Source organism: Carassius auratus, chromosome 38, assembly GCF_003368295.1.
Source record: "Carassius auratus strain Wakin chromosome 38, ASM336829v1, whole genome shotgun sequence".
Lineage (NCBI taxonomy): Eukaryota > Metazoa > Chordata > Actinopteri > Cypriniformes > Cyprinidae > Carassius > Carassius auratus.
In genome coordinates, this window is record NC_039280.1 from 8774672 (window position 1) to 8791781 (window position 17110).

The following is a 17110-nucleotide window of genomic DNA, read 5'->3' on the forward strand; positions in this document are numbered from 1 at the left end:
AGTGCTCAAGGCATTAACAGCATGATCTGTACCTCTAACACACAAGGGCCCAACTATTGCTCCACTTGAACTTTAGCTGCTGTGTGTCTTGAAGCATATTTGAGTGTCAGAGTGGAGCAGCAGTGACGTCCCTCCCATCTCTTCCTTCATGTGTCTCTCAGCAGAAATGAGAAAATGTCATTAGCGAGGCCTGGAGGCTCCTCTTTCCTGCTCACAGACACACTCTCTCCGTAATGTCCTCTTCCTGCCCCACAGGGTTAAAGCTTGGACTCATGGGATGGCTTGGGTGACAACCTGACTCAGAGTAGAAACACTGGGAAGCCTATTGTCCTTAAGGGTTGTAACCATGGTGTCATGTACCCAGGGAGTGCTCACAAGCTATGAAGACTTTATATAGATGCACCATTACATTTTCTGGTGTGTTTTCTGTCAGTCTCGAACACTCTTATGTTTTTCGGAGTCTGTATAAGGGAAATTGTAGCCTCAGGCTTACAAAATATTTTGAAATCATCACCAAGCTTATGAACTAAGCCTAAGCAGACATTTGGCTAAAAGGACTGACTTGATAGACAACTGACAAAGCAGAAAAATGGTAGCAAATGACACATTGTGCGTTGATTGATGCATAAAATATAGCGCGAAAGAACAACGAAACAATAAAGAACAAAATAGATAAAGTGAGATGATAAATGCATCTTTTCAAAGTGCTGAATGGAGTTTACAGACCAGTGAATGCACAATACAGATACATTTAACCCAAATTAGCAATACTGCTAATGCATGCTGCTGAGACAGCTTTTACTGATTAAAAATGTTACTTAAAATTATTATATTTTTTATATTTGTAAAAGGGCTAGTAAAAATCAGAACTGCTGTGCCAGCAGACAATTCTGTAATGTTAAATCACAATATATTTAAAGGGGTTATGAAGGGGTTATTTTTGTATTTTGTACTGTTCTCTGAGGTCCCCTTATAATGTTATCAAGATTCTTACGTCAAAAAAACATCATTTAGAAGTAATAGGGTATTTTCTGTTCTGTTTTTAACCCCCCCCCCCCCCCCATCAGCGCGCTCTTGGCTAAGAGTCATGTTTGTTTGCCAGTGTACATTCTTCATAGATGGAAGATGCAACGATTTAGGTCAAAATCACATAGACACTCAGTACATATCAAATAATCTGTAATAATAAAAGATAAAGCAATTGTGAGCACGTAATAAAAATAGTAACTCACACTTGTATGTTGCGACATTACAATGGGATCCAATATAGTCGGCACAACATCGTCTTTTAGTTTCAATCTTTCTGAGAATCCTGTGTTGAATTGTGTCTTGTTTGTAAACGGCTCTGTGGTAAAATGAAGTGAACAAAGGACGGAGTTCTTACTGAAGCAGTCTGAATCTTCATTAAAAAATAAAGTTAATCTACTCTTTCCTCATGTTGGGATACAAACGGACTGTCTTTCCACAATTTGGCACTCCATAGCATCTTGTTTTGTTCGGAGACATCTCTGTCTTCTGATTTCTGGGTAATCCTGTGTTCTCCTCTTTTGTTATATACACTACATGTGCAAATTGGTGGGTGGGGCTAAACAGGCAGCGATGTAGAACCAGGCGTTGATCTTAGATTATAGTACAATGACCTCTTATATATAAATCATGCAAATTTAGATTTCTCAATTCATGACCCCTTTAAATTATTTTCCTGACCCTTTGCATGAAGTGATGGTCGTGGATGAATGGCACAACAATGGCCCTCAGGATCTTGTCACAGTATCTCTGTGCATTCAAAATGCCATCAATAAAATGCACTTGAATTCGTTGTCCATATCTGCCCATACCATAACCCCACTGCCACCATGGGCCACTTGATCAACAACATTGACATCAGCAAACCACTCACCCACATGACGCCATACACACTAGTGATGCGCGGGTTGTCTCATAACCCATGGGTTGGGTTGGGGCGGGTAGAGAAATTGTCAATTTATTTGCTGGGGCAGGTTGGGGCTGGTCATTAAAAACAAAATAAAAAAAAAACCATGTATGTTGCATGCAATTCCCTATTAAATATTTGGAATATCTATTTTCATGTTTTCTAAGGTACTTTGATAAGGTTACAATACGAAGTCCTACATAGCAATGTAACTTGTGTGATGTCCCCGATGCACGGTTCGTTTCAAAACCTGTGGACCTCGGGTAAAGACATTTTACTTAATTTGCGGGGCAGGCCAAATAATTTCATAAAAGTGGGACCCACCAGTTGGAAAAAAACCTGATTTGTGCATCACTAATACACGGTGTCTGCCATCTGCCCTGTACAGTGAAAACCGGGATTCATCCGTGAAGATAAGACCTCTCCAAAGGGCCAGACACCATCGAATGTGAGCATTTGCCCACTCAAGTCGGTTATGACGACGAACTGCAGTAAGGTTGAGACCCCGATGAGGACAACGAGCATTTAGATGAGCTTCCCTGAGATGGTTTCTGACAGTTTGTGCAGAAATTATTTGGTTATGCAAACCTTTTGTTGCAGCAGTTGTCCGGGTGGCTAGTCTCAGATGATCTTGGAGGTGAAGCTGCTGGATGCGGAGGTCCTGGGCTGGTGTTGTTACACGTAGTTTGTGGTTGTGAGGCCGGTTGGATGTACTGCCAAATTCTCTGAAACGCCTTTGGAGACGGCTTATGGTAGAGAAATTAACATTCAGTTCACGGCAACAGCTATTCCTGCAGTCAGCAAGCCAATATGCTCCCTCAAAACTTGCGACATATGTTGCATTGTGCTCTCTGATAAAACTGTACGTTTTAGAGTCACCTTTTATTGTGGCCAGCCTAAGGCACACCTGTGCAATAATCATGCTACCTAATCAGCATCTTGATATGCCACACCTGTGAGGTGGATGGATTATCTCGGCAAAGGAGAAGTGCTCACTAACACAGATTTAGACAGATTGGTGAACAATATTTGAGAGAAATAGGCCTTTTGTGTACATAGAAAAAGTCTTAGGTCTTTGAGTTCAGCTCATGAAAAATGGGGGCAAAAACAAAAGTGTTGCATTTATAATTTTTGTTCAGTGTACAAAACTATCTGTCATTAATTTTGAACATAAGTTATTCAATATAAACGTCTTGTTTATTGAAATGTGGAATTGCTCAGATATGGTCCAGTGTAAATGGCTGGACTTTATTGTGTGTGTGTGTGTGTGTGTGCTTGCTGGCATGGGTTCCACTCAAACTGGCTGCTGTCTGATTTTTATAATGCCAACTGGTGCTTCATGTGCATTTGTGTGTATTTGCACAGCTTGTGTTTACATGTGTATGTATATGTGTGTGTTTAGCATCATGTGTATAGCCTGGTGTGTGTTTAATGCTGAGCTTCCACTGGGCTGTGTTGGTCCTGTGTAGATGCACAGCTAGGCCATATGTACACCTTTATCAGCAGATCCCAGCATCCACCACTCCACTGCAACAGCTACTGCATATATTCTCCATCTGTTTCTTTCTTCCCACTTCTCTCCCCCCGCATCCCTCAATCTCACACCTCCCTTCCTCCTCCCACCCACTCTAATCTGTTTGTAAATGGGTAATTCACAGCAGGGTAAAAATAGACATCATCATCATCTCATGTAAGACCCTAATTAACGACAGGTCTCTATTTTGCCGGTGGGCTTTAAAGGCCGACAGGTTTATTAAGTGTTTTCATGAGGTTTGTTAACTGAAACACTAGCCGGTCAAAGCTAATGCGAGTGTCACTGAGACTGTTTAAGGGGAAAAAGTAATGAGTTGGATTATTGACAGGAGAGTGGCCACTTGAGTAGATGGCTCAGTAAACCCTACTTAGCTCACACATTTATTTCTGTCTCCCCTTTTCACTTATTATTTTCTGTCTTTGTCGAGTACAAGCTCTCAAGTTCACATTCATAACTGCATTTACTGTAACCCCTGGTAAAAATATTACCATATCTTTATTTCTCACTCTATGTCTCTTGCATGTGAATTTAAAGCTCCACTCCATTTATTATTAGGGATGCTGTCTAATCGGCACAGACTTGCTACCATCACCAGGGGGTTCTGGGAAATTGTCCTGGTGGCATTGTACAGTTCCTCCACTCGGCTCAGCTGTAAATGAAATGGCCTGAACTGTAAGCTGTTTAGGAAGTCCATCCAAAGTTAAGTTGTGAAGTTTTGCTCCAACCTTTTTCTGTATCTGTTTTTTTTTTTTTTTTGGTAAAGAAAATAACACATTTTTGAATTGAATAATTTGTAAGCAATTCTGCCCTACAAAGCAAAAAGGCAGTAACTATGCAGAGTGCAGAACTGAGAAAAATGACTTAAAAGTTATCCTGTCATCCAGCCTAAGTAGTTACTGTACAAACAACTGCCATTTTTCTCCAAAACGACACAAATTTCAGATAAGATGTTTTGTCACATAACAAAGGATGCCGTGAATGTCATGAAAATGACAATAACTCATTTTTGACCAAAATGTAGCGCAGAATTGTAATTGTTGCCTTGTTCCAAAAACTTGCAAAATTTGGCCATGGAGCTTTTACAACTTAAAAATGAAGCAAAAAAAAATATTTTATGCATTTTGTGTCTTTTTTAAATTTTAAAACTGTTCTTGTTCCTATTCATGGTAATTGCATAAAAAAAAGAAAAAAGTGATCAGCAAGGCCTTCAAAATGTCTCCTTTTATTGCAAAAAAAATAAATAAAAATAAAAAAAATTCTTATGGGTGTGGAATGACATGAGGATGAATAAGTAATGGCAGAGTTTTCATTGTGAACTATCCCTTTAAATATCACAGTTCTGTATTCATGTAACAGCTGTGGATTTCCACTCGCTCACAGTAGAGGCTCTTGACAGCAAAAAGCTCTAAGTTACAAAGGGCTAGAAAGGAACCCCATTAGGGAAATCTGTGCGGGGGATTGGAAACTTCCTTATGAAAAAAAAAAAGAAAATGCAAATGACCAAAAGACAAGAGGGTGAAGGAAAGAATACTATTATATTTGCCTGGCTTACCAGAAGTTAGTGTTACTGGAGCCGTATGGAATTAGGTTACTTTCAAATTGAAATTTCGTGATAATTTACTCACCCCCTATGTCTTCCAAGATGTTTACATCTTTCCTTCTTCAGTCAAAGAGAAATTAAGGTTTTTGATGAAAACATTCCAGGATTATTCTCCTTATAGTTGACTTCAACAGCTACCAAATGGTTGAAGATCAAAATGACAGTTTCAAGGGAGCTTCAAAGGGCTCTACATGATACCAGATGAGGAATAATGATCTTATCTAGTGAAATGATCGGACATAAAAATAAAAATAAAAAAGTATATTCTTTTTTTAGACAAAATGCTGGCTTTGCACTGCTCTGCGATGCATGTCCATGACTTCACTTAATGCATACTTTTGTTGAAAAGGTCACACGTGACGTAAGCGGAAGCACCGACTCAGTGTTTACTAGACGAATGTGCAAAAGTCAAACACTGTTACAATTTTTCTTTATATGTGTCATTGAACATACAACAACTTTTGAATAGTCCTCCTTCTCCACATTTATAAACACTGACTGAGTCTGTGACCTTAATTTCTTTCCGAACTGATGAAAGAAGGACGCAAACATCTTGGATGACATGGGGGTGAGTAAATTATCAGGAAATTTTCATTTGAAAGTGAACTAATCCTTTAAGAGAGGACATAACATCTCTCCCCCAACTCATCTCCAGTTTGACATAATGAGGACACCGCTGTACACTTGCTTCTCTCTACCTGTCCTATGGGAGGCAGCGGCTGGTCGCGTGACGTGCACAACACTCCTCTGTGTGCTTATCATTTTTGTCACGTGACCTTCTCTGTCTTCTGTGCCATCTAGTATCTCCACTGGGTGTGTGATTGAGACTCTGATATTTCATAATGCTCTGGAGCTGGTGATTTGGATTTGTGTCCGAAAAGTGTCTTTTTATGTGTGTTACATATGATGGCTTTAGTAGATCTTCATAGTCTTATGATATAATCTTTTTATGTTTTTAATTTCATTAGTGAGCCTATATATTGTAAATTGTAAACAACTTTTCCCCTTGTAGTAGGCTATATATTAATATTTCATTATCATTATATATGGGAGGACTATACTTCAATACTTTTCAAGAAAATAAATGAAGGGAAATGTATAATGTTTTGGCAGAAATTACCAGTGCATTTTCTGTAAAATTTACAGACATTACCTTTAACCTTAATACACACAATGCAATTAGTAACTCAAAACACCCATAAAACTTGATACAGATAATTAGTACATTTAATTTGCCCACTATTAATGTCCCCTACAGAATATGCATGACAGGAGAATAGTTCATTAAGATAAAAAAAAAAAAAATGACACAATTAAACTAGTTTATTTTTTATTATTTATTTTTTATTATGGTATTTAATAGTGTTCTGTGTTGGAAATTACATTTAATTTTTTTTTTTTTAAATAAAGTGGCAAAATCTAATTACAGCTTGCTTGGAAATTAAATATATCACTCACATTTTATTACAAGCATGGTGTTCACTGACACTTTTGTGTCTCAAAGATAACCAAATAATGGCAGAATTGAGGGCCTTGTTGGAAATTAGTTTTATGAACTGATTATTTATTTATTTAAAAAAATTTTTTTTTATAAATAATGTCATTTTTTGTTTAGATGATCACAGTCCATCATTGCCACAATATTTTTTTTCATTTGTTATAGAGTTTCAGTTTTTAAGATTGAACGTCTATGTCTAAAATGAAATAGGATAAAATCAATATAATAAAACAATAAAATCTATACATAAAAGATACTTGAAGAATAGCAAATAATTTCAAGTAGTTTCAAGACAGTTGTAATGTGACCTTTATATGGCACTAAGAGAAATGTAAGCTTTTTTATTCAAATCAACCCATAGTCACCATAGGCAAATTTTGTCCTCAAGAGAAAACAATGAAACATGATGCATAAATCTAAACATGAAAGAGTGAGATGTTAAAGGTTCAAGAACAGCACAGTCAAGTACTCAAAACTGACTGTGAGCGAGAACAGGAGAGGTCTTGCTCATATATGCTTGTGTGTGTGTTTCGCTGGAACACTTAAGAGAGAAAACTAGTTAAAATCTGGTTATTTTCAGAAAGCACAGCTGAAAGTGTGTGAAACAAAAAAGGAGGAGACACAATGCTATTGAAAGTGCTGAGAGTGAGAGGAGGGATGTGGGAGGGATACGGCACCGTAGCCTTGCCACATGGCTGGTCCGTGGGGTTAGCAGGGGGCAGTGCTGTCAACACTCTCCACAGTGGGGAAGTTCCGGTGGAGGCAGAACTCAGCCATGGCATTGCTCATGGTACCATATGGTGCCACTCAGAGGATGGCAACCCCCATCCGCAGCCTCAGTGCCTGACTGACTACAAATAATAGCAAACTGTACTAGAGCCAGTGCTGAAGAACCGGAGCCAACAGACACATTGAGGCCGGACCTTGAGCATCCACGGGGTTGTCTGGAAAATTGTCAAAACCGGATATTTAAGCAGTATGAGACAGAGTGGTAGCAAACTGTGAGGAGGAAGTCAGTGCTATAAAACAATTTGTAGAAATGATGACTTTTAGCTTAAAAGAATCTTATTTTTTATGCAAAATTATACATTTTTTATTAAAAACTAACATTCTAGTTTAACCAACAAGGCAATCAATTAGGTGAATGATTTTTTTTTTTACCACAGCCCCACTCTTTTTATTTATAATTGTATCACCTTCCCACAATTTTTTATTTAATATTTTCTCACAGAGTGCAGCCTGCAAGATAATGATGACGTGATTATCTGTTGACTCCCTGGCCCCGCCCCCAACACGTCATGCAAGTTGCTCAAAATAAAAAGTGGGCCGGTCCAAGGCATGAAACTCCAGGGCTGAAAATGAGTCCCAATCAGGGCCTGGATGCACATAATATAAATAGCAGTCTGGTTTTCAGATTAGTTTGTAATTTATTGTTAGCTGTTGATATATGGTATATTGATTAATTGTACATGCTTATTTCCCTTTATTTGTTACATTTAGATTACCTTTGTCATTGTGTAATGCTTATTTAATGTCAATCTTTAAAAACACTAACAATTTAATAGTGCTGATAAAAGTAATCAGCAACGCTTTAAATGAATATCCATTTTTTTCATTCTGTACAAAATATAAAGTTTAATGTATATAATATAATGTTATAAATTTTTTATACTGGGCATTTAACGAATGTCAGCCATATAAACTAAAGGATTATTGCATTATTGTATCACCTATAGAATTTCAGTATTAGTACATCTCTAAACATGACAAAACCTTATAAATTATTGACATTTAAAAAATGGACTAAAATTTGTTTTATTCTACTTTCTAAATGGATTTTCCACTTTTTAAACCCTCACGGGGCCCAACAGAAGCATTGTTTGTTATTAAGCACAGCAAAACCAAAAGCCCAAATAATTCGGTTCAGTTGAACCCCATTTATTTTAAGGTGTCTGTCTGCAGAAATCAATCATGCATTGAGCTGCTACTATCTGGAGGGGAGGCTTAATTTCTAAATTGGAAGGGAGTGATTTTCTCACTATGTTCCTGATGCTTTCACACAGTGTACTTTGATGGATTTCCGCACACTTTCAAACATTGATCTCCAGGTGATGGGATAAATCATTCCAGTTTGGCCTCAGTGACTTTGTTCCCCTTGTGAGAAGTGGAAGTCACCCTTTGCTAGATTTATAAGCGAAGCCTTTTAAAAAATGCAGTTAAACAGCTGTTTAATGCAAAACATGAGAAGCTGCCATATCATAAGAGGCCTTTAAATTCATCGAACCAATAGAGTGAAAGTGCTGCGTTCATTTAAGAGGCTAAATTTAGCCCATTTTTATCAATAGTAATGAGACTATTTCTTTCTCATAGGTACTTAAGGTATGTGAGTTTGCCTGGCAGCATAACGTGCTGCCCTGTTTGTTATTCAAGAAAATGTTAAGAGGAGGAATACTGTTTTTCCACTTTAGGTTATAGATAGTAGTGAATGTTTTTCCATGCTATACAGGAGAAATGCATGAGCTCTTATGTTGCTATAATGCACTGTTTATTGATAGGCAAACAGTAATCTAATAAAAAAATAGATATTTAAAATAGCTTTTATAAAATTTTTTATAAGTATAATATTTTATATTTTTTTATAATTCTTAATATATATTTTGTTTTTTTTGTGTTCATACAGTATATATATATATATATATATATATATATATATATATATATATATATATATATATATATATATATATATATATAGTTATATCAATATAAGATATATAAGAAATTGATCTCCAGACATGTTTAGTGTTATGGTGCTCTGGTTATCCAGCAGAACTCATTTAAGGCAAGGCATTAATTAACAATACAATCTTAAATGTGTGTTTTTTTTTCTTTCTTTCTTTTTCTGTAAAAAATAAATTACATTGTAGAAGAAATGGACGTTTTTTTTCACATTGAATTGTTAAAAAAATCTATAAAAAATAAATTCATACTTTTTTTCAGCAAGGACACATTAAAATAAAGATTTTTATACTGTAATTCATTGAAGATGTCTTATTAAAGGTAATACCGTTTCCACAAAAATATTAAGTGGGACAACTGTTTTCAATAATGGCTCCTAAAAATTCAGCTTTTTCAAAAATGTATTTTACAATTCTAAATTGTTTTCATGTTTTAATATAGAAAAAAGTTATTTTAATAATAATAAATAATTTAATACTAGTTTTAATAATATTTTCAATATGACTATTTTTTATTTCCTACAAAAAAATAAATCATTTCAAATAAATGCCTTGGTGAGCATAAGAGAATTCTTTCTAAAACATAAACATTTTTTTTGTTTGTTTTTTTTTACATATTTTTGAATAGTAGTAGTGTAAATATATACAGTGGTGGCCGAAATTATTAGAACACTAGTATCTTCACTATTTCTATTTTTGCTGTAATGTGTCAGTAGGAAATACCAGTTTACATTTCCAAACATTAATTTTGCCATTAATTGTAATAATCCAGTGAGATTTTTGTTTGCACAAGGAGTCTGACAACAGCTGGTGCTCCACACAGAGATCTGATCTCAGCTTCATCAGTCTGTCTGGAATGACATTGCACCTAGGGCAAAAGCTGCTTTTAATGCAAAGGATGGTCAGATCAAATGTTGATTTCATTTAGTTAGTAGAAGTTTATTGATAAAGAAATAATATTTATTACATTATTTTTGGATATACAGGATATAGTATCCTCATTTTACAACATGTAATAGCTTTGCAGGAAGGTTTCTTGAAGCATCTTGAAGATTTTGCCACGGTTCTTCTAGACTGAGTCTGTCTCAGTCTAGCACATGTCTAACACATTCTCCCTGGACTATTACAATTAATGGCAAAATTTCTGTTTGGAAATGTAAACTAATATTTCCCACTGACACGTTTCAGCAAACATTTTTTTAGCTGATGAAAATAATAATGTTCTTCTAATTTTGGCCACCGCTGTATATAAAATACCTGCTTCTTTATTGGCATTTTTGCGTCAAGCTGTTTTTCCTGTTGAACACAGCATAAATGTCCTGTGAGTGGTGTTCAGATTTGTTGTCTTGTGTTAGAGGATGAATGGAGCTGCTAGTGCCTGTGAGCTGCATTTATTGCTCCATCACAGGCTGCCAACGTGCTCTGTTCCCTCATAAACGCACGTTTGTCCCGGGATTCACTGTGAATGATGTTGAATTTACACTGACTCAACTTCAGCAGTACTTTCACTACATCTCTGTCCCTCGTCTGTCCTTTCATACAACATCCTGGCACAGATAGGCTGGATTTATGCCCATGTTAGGGAGCCATGGGGCCTAGCGGACATGATAAATGGGCCAGCGTGTAGACCCGACCAAAGCCTCCGCAGGAACGCTGCGCACAGCCAATGAGTTACAGTTGTGGCTCCTGTCATGGTGTGCGTTATACGGGCGACTGCTGACAGCTGTTTAATCATGGACGTTTCCATGTGCTCGCCCGACGACATCAGGAGCCACTGAGACCAGCTGTCATGAAGCAGGGGCGAACGGAGTAAAATCGCATCCCACCTCATGCATCTCCACACCGGCTCTCCTCCGTGTCCCCACACTTTACCACATTAATTAGAGCTTCCTCATACCTTAATTACACCAAGTTCTATGCTAATACAGGAGTCCTGTGTGAATTGCTCGCCGTTTCTTGCAGACTCTGTGCCTGATTTGCATTTCACAAAAGGTTTACATCTATTCCTGGATGAGAGGGAGAGAGGGAGAGAGAAAGAAGCAAATGATTTGTGATGGGGAAGAGGGTTTGTGCAAGTAAAGTAAAGCTGTGGTTCACTTTCGTATAACCTTGTGCTTCACTTTTGGGTCTTTGTTTTATGTGCTGTCTCAATTATGGCAAGCCTGGGCTGCTTTCTTGAATATCGTTTCCGGCTCAAAGTACAAAGCACATTCACATGTTCTTTTACAGTGCCTTTCTCATGTTTTTCATAAAATGTTGAAAGGTTTTTGTAGTGCATTTCATTTCAGCGTTGACTTTGTGCGCTGTTGTTCATTGGCGCTACTGTCACTAAAGGTCATTGTGTTCTGAAAGGTTGAAAGGTGAATGTTACATTTTAATATTGAGATGACAACAGTGCATGCTTAATTCAACGTGCTTTACTTTTTTTGATTGCAATTGGGATCCTATTTCAAGCCTTTTGGAATTACAATGTGCCTTTTTCCATTCACACTTAACCCCCAAAAAATATCAATGTAATAATTCATTTGTTTTTCCAATCCAAAGAATTAATTAAAATATTAGCTTTAGAGTTTCACAAGAGATCTCAATGCTGTATCTGTGCTATCTGCTTTGTGAATTTTCAGTATAAATTCAAACATTTCTTGTGAAATGTAACACTAACTTATCTGAGCTTGTACTGTAATATTATTGAAAGCCTGTTATTTGTATATAATTTGTGTCTAGTGTTTTAGTAATTGATCATTCCATTAAAAATAGCCCTTAAGATGAATGGATGGATATTTCAAAATTTTACAACATTTCGGAAATGATAATCCAGCTAAACTGGATAAAATATAATATTATTCAAATAAATAAATAAAAATATATCTGACTTTCTGTAGTTCTCAGTTATTAAGAATATTACAATCTTAAATGATGGTGAAAAAAATGTGACATTTTTATAAATATTTCCCACATATTTGTAATTTAATTATAGAATTGTTTTTTTTTACATCTGTAATTCTTTGTTTTTGCACTTTTTGTGTAATTGTAAATTTCTCCTTTTTATACCAAAAACAAGTTATAATAAATAAACTATAATAGCCTAAATGTATTGTATTGCATTGTATTGAACTCTTAAGTCTGTGTAAAAGCAACCGATTTCATTTTTTAGTTGTAGTGTCTTGTCACTCCTGTGCTGGAGCTTGTTCTTTACGTTTCTCTTTGACCCAGAGGATGTTCACTGCGGTGACGGTGTTGGGGAACAGGAGAGCAGTAGGGGTGCACGGGGAGGTAGACAGGGGTTAGGACTGGGACAGGAGTTCAGATCATCTGGATGTCTTTCTCTGGGGCACGTTCTGCATGGATGGTCGCACTTTCATCACGTTCCATAGGTAGCATATTCTTTTAACTCTATATGTAGGTTGCTTATTTTAATATACGTCACATGATTTCGTCATGGCGGAGGAGTCAGTGAGCAAGACCCCTTTAGCGTAAGTAAAGCTCTGGATAGATTCATGCTTGAGACCTCAGTGCTGTTTAGACAGGGGAAAATGCTGGGAATGGGTTGTATGTGTCATGATTTTGTTTAGAAGTCACTGGTTTGTTTGGAACTCTATTGGAGGATGTTCATGTAGTCTTAAAGCATTCTTCATCTATGTGGTGAAAAGAACAATATACTGAAAGAAAGACTGAGATTGAGCTGGAGTGAAAGAGAGTGAATGAAATGTGAGGTTTGGTCGTGTTTCCATTTACATGCAGTTTGTGAAACAGTTGTTTAGCTTATTTTGATATCTCTGTCCTCTGAAATATCATGATACTGTATTCAGTTACTGCGATAGCTTCAGAATAAGTGCTTATTAGCAACATATTTTCCAAGTAAATACATACCTTAAAGTTGTAGTTGAGATTTGGTCATGTGTACATGGTTAGGGCTATATTCTTTGGTTCTGTTCTGTGAGATGATTTGTTTTAGGTTTTTGAGAAAACAGGGTAACCATTGAATTTACTGAGACAATTGGTCAGTTGTTAGGAAAAAAATAATAATATTGAGAGTTAATCTGAATAAATATGAGTCATTTTAAGGGGTAAAATTAAATTAGAGTATCAGGTCAAGTCAAGATGTTTCTTATATGTCATATTTATTGGTAAATGATCGATAAAAATGGTATATGCTTATGAAAATTGCTTGTAAAATATTCAAATGTAGGGATTTTTATGTTAAAAAGTTATTTGCTGTTAAATATTGAGGGTTATTAGGTAAAAAAGTTAAATCATTAATTTGAGGGATTATTGGGTTAAAATGTTACAAATTTTACAAGGTGAGGAATTTAAAGGATTATTTAATTGAAATGTCACACAAAAAAGTCAAATTATTATTTTCATGGATTATTGGGTTAAAATGTTACTAGGCCTGGGCGAAAAATCAATTGAATGAATTAATTCGAATTTTTTGTTACAGGCGATTTAAAAAATAAGTAAATCGAGTTTTTGTGTAATGGTGCAATTATGGCTCCCCGGAGCTTCCGTAGCGTTAGTTTCACAGGGCAGTATGGCAAGCGACAACAACAACATCATAGCACACACCAAACAGAAAGTGACAACATGGCTACCGGCGAGAGTTGGAAGTTTGTTCCCAAGAAAGGAATAAAATCATCTGTTGTTTGGAACTGGTATGGGTTTGCTGCGACAGACGTGGAGCAAGAGACCCCACGCTGCCTAAAGCCCATCGCAGTCAAAAGCAACAGCACCAGCCGAATATGAAAATGGGGGTTACATTTGTCTTGCTTTTGATTAGGGCTGCTCCGATCACGATCGGCAGATCGTTAATGCGCATCTCGTCAGAAAAGCCGGTTTTCTAATCAGCGGTAAATTCCCTCAGGTGCGTGATTTCACATCGAGCAGTTGTTACTACAAGGAGCCATAACTGAGAAGATGTGCAAATCCACTTCATTCTCAGCGTTTATTTGCGCATCTTCTCTGTTAACAAACGGTTCTGTGTAGTAACAGCTGCTCTATGTGAAATCACGCACCTGAGGGAATTTACCGCTGATTAGAAAACCGGCTTTACTGACGAGATGCGCATTTACGATCGCCCAATCGTGATCGGAGCAGCCCTATTTTTGATCAAATAAAAGCAAAATGTGCTTTGAGTTGTCTGCTGTTTGTACTAATTGCTTTCCTTAAGCAATTAGGGGGGAAAATCGGAAAAAAAATCGGAAATCGAATTAAATAAAATAAATTATGAGATTTTATTTTTAGGCCATATCGCCCAGCCCTAAATGTTACATTTACTTGTTTACAAATTGAGGGATTTGATGTTAAATTTACTCATAAGATTGGGAAGCTATTAGGTAAAATGTTTCATTGGTGACTATTGGATTTGAACCAAATTTTTTTAAAGGGGGGTGAAATGCTCGTTTTCACTCAATATCCTGTTAATCTTGAGTACCTATAGAGTAGTACTGCATCCTTCATAACTCCAAAAAGTATTTAGTTTTATCATATTCATAAGAGAAAGATAGTCTGTACCGATTTTTCCCGGAAAAACACGAGCGCCTAGAGGCGTGACGTGTGGGCGGAGCTAAAGAATCACGAGCGCCAGTTGCGTTGACAGCGTTTGGAAGCTGTGACAGCTGTGAAGGCTGAAACTGAACGAGAGCAGCAGCAGCAAGGACTCGCTCCGAGCAGGGCTCGAACACGGGTCTCCGATGGGAGGCGGACGCACTAACAAGGAGGCAGAGATATTTGAAGCAGTTTTTCTCACCGCCTGTGGTTCCAGCACACAATCATGAACCTTTTTCGTTGGGATTGCATCATCCTTAAGAAATAAACGATACGCAAATCCGTCATCAAACTGGGCTTTGTTTGTAAAACAAGCATTTTAGAAATGCAGGGAACAAACACAAACACTTGCACAACTCCATTCATGCTCTGTAAAAATAAACTCCATCCACTGGTCCCTTAATGCTGTTTTTTCTTTGGTAATCTGTGCAGGGTTGTCTTGCCCTGGCAACCAAAAACACACTCCTTTTGTGACATTTCGCGACGCTCTCGCTCTGATCAGTGAAGTCTGTTGTGCTCTCATTGCTCTGCTATACGGGAGCGCGCGCTCTTCTGGCAGAAGTGCCTGTAGGACCCATATAAGGAAATTCCGCTCCATCTAACGTCACACAGAGCCATACTCGAAAAAAACTTTCCGAAACTTGTGACAAACCGGAAGGAGTATTTTTGGAACAGAAATACTCCTTCAAACGTACAACTTAATTTTTGAAACTTTGTCCATGTTTAGCATGGGAATCCAATTCTTTAACAGTGTAAAAAACTCAGTATGCATGAAATAGAATTTCACCCCCCCTTTAATGTCCTCTTTCTCTTTCTCTGTCCCCTCTCCCTTTTCAGTTTGCACCAGCAGTTTGCCAACTACAAGGAGCAGGTGAGGCGGATTGGGCCGGAGCCCCCCCAACAGAGGCAGCAGGGCCAACACAAGGATGACGCCCCCACCTGTGGCATCTGCAACAAGACCAAGTTTGCTGATGGCTGCGGAAACCTGTGCTCCTACTGCCAGACTAAGTTCTGTGCCCGCTGTGGGGGAAGGGTCTCTCTGCGTTCCAATAATGTGAGTACCACCTACATCGTGTGAATGGCCAGACCACTTTTCATGATTCCTTGACCTGCATCTGCACACATTTAAGCAGGGAAAGGGAGAGAAGTGCCCTGGGTAGATGATAGAAAGGTTAATTGGGCATTAGTCAGAGGAGATGACGCTGCTGGTCACCGGGGGGTTGCCGCACACCCACGCTAGGATGCCCGAGTCGGCGCTGAGTCTCCACAGGGGCAGCCGTACCATGCAAAGAGAAGCACCTGAAAGAGTGGCCCACCTCCTGGAGTGTGATATTTACCTCTGCTTTGTATTCCTTCCACTGAGTCCAGAGCTCTAATTAGTGTTCAGTCCTAATGTGTGCAGTGTAGGGAGTCACCGACAGAGGCAGTAGAGTAGGGAGGGAGGTCAGGGAGGTGGAGATAAGGGGACATGTAATTAATAACACACTGATTTAGTTACAGATGTATCCATCTGTACATTGGAAGTAAATATGTACATTTTTATAGCTATACAATGAAGCCAGGCCATTTGTAATGTAACTATTGTGTATGCCTGTCGAAACTGGATATTTAATTGTACATGCTCATTTCCCCTATTTTACATTTAAATGATCTCTGCCATCATTCAAATGCTCACTTTGTTAATCTTTAAAATGCTAATAATTGAATTACACTGTTAAATTAAATCTTTAGCAAATGTCAAAATTAACATCCAGAGTGAATTCAGAAATTCAAAATTAATCATATTTGTAATTTTGCATTACAATGCTGTGATACTGTAGCTAAATTTAGTTGGAACATTAAAATGTTTTTAGTATTTTAAAAACAGTAACATTAAAATATTTGTTTTGTGTTTTATTTTTCATTTATTTAGACAAAAAATATAATTTGTATGTATCTACCATTTATTGCTTATTGGCTTAAATGTTTTATCTGCTTATTTATCTGCATCAGCCAGAATTTGAATTTCATTATATTCATATTTTTATTAAGTACATTTCCCACTGAAATTATGATTCAATTTATGACAGCTAGGATCTGATTTTTGCTTTTGTACTGAGATATAACCCCTGATGTAACTCCCAAAGCTGATTGTTACTTACATTCAGCACTTGTTTACTTGTTTACTTTTGGCTTAGATGTGAGAAAGCTCAGATAGGGCTGTCGAAGTTGAGTGTAGAAGGCTGTCTGAGAAGAAATCCCATATGTGATGCAATGGAAGTGA

The 17110-nt window shown here is 37.3% G+C and overlaps 1 protein-coding gene across 2 annotated transcripts in view; it reads left to right on the forward strand.

Annotated features, from left to right (window-relative positions):
• The window catches only part of rims1a (regulating synaptic membrane exocytosis 1a), a 68122-nt gene that overhangs the window by 8094 nt on the left and 42918 nt on the right, over positions 1-17110 (forward strand). For both annotated transcript variants that reach the window (XM_026223850.1, XM_026223851.1), the window contains exon 3: positions 15685-15901. In XM_026223850.1, coding sequence (XP_026079635.1) covers positions 15685-15901 — 217 coding nt within the window. The remainder of the gene's footprint in view (positions 1-15684; positions 15902-17110) is intronic.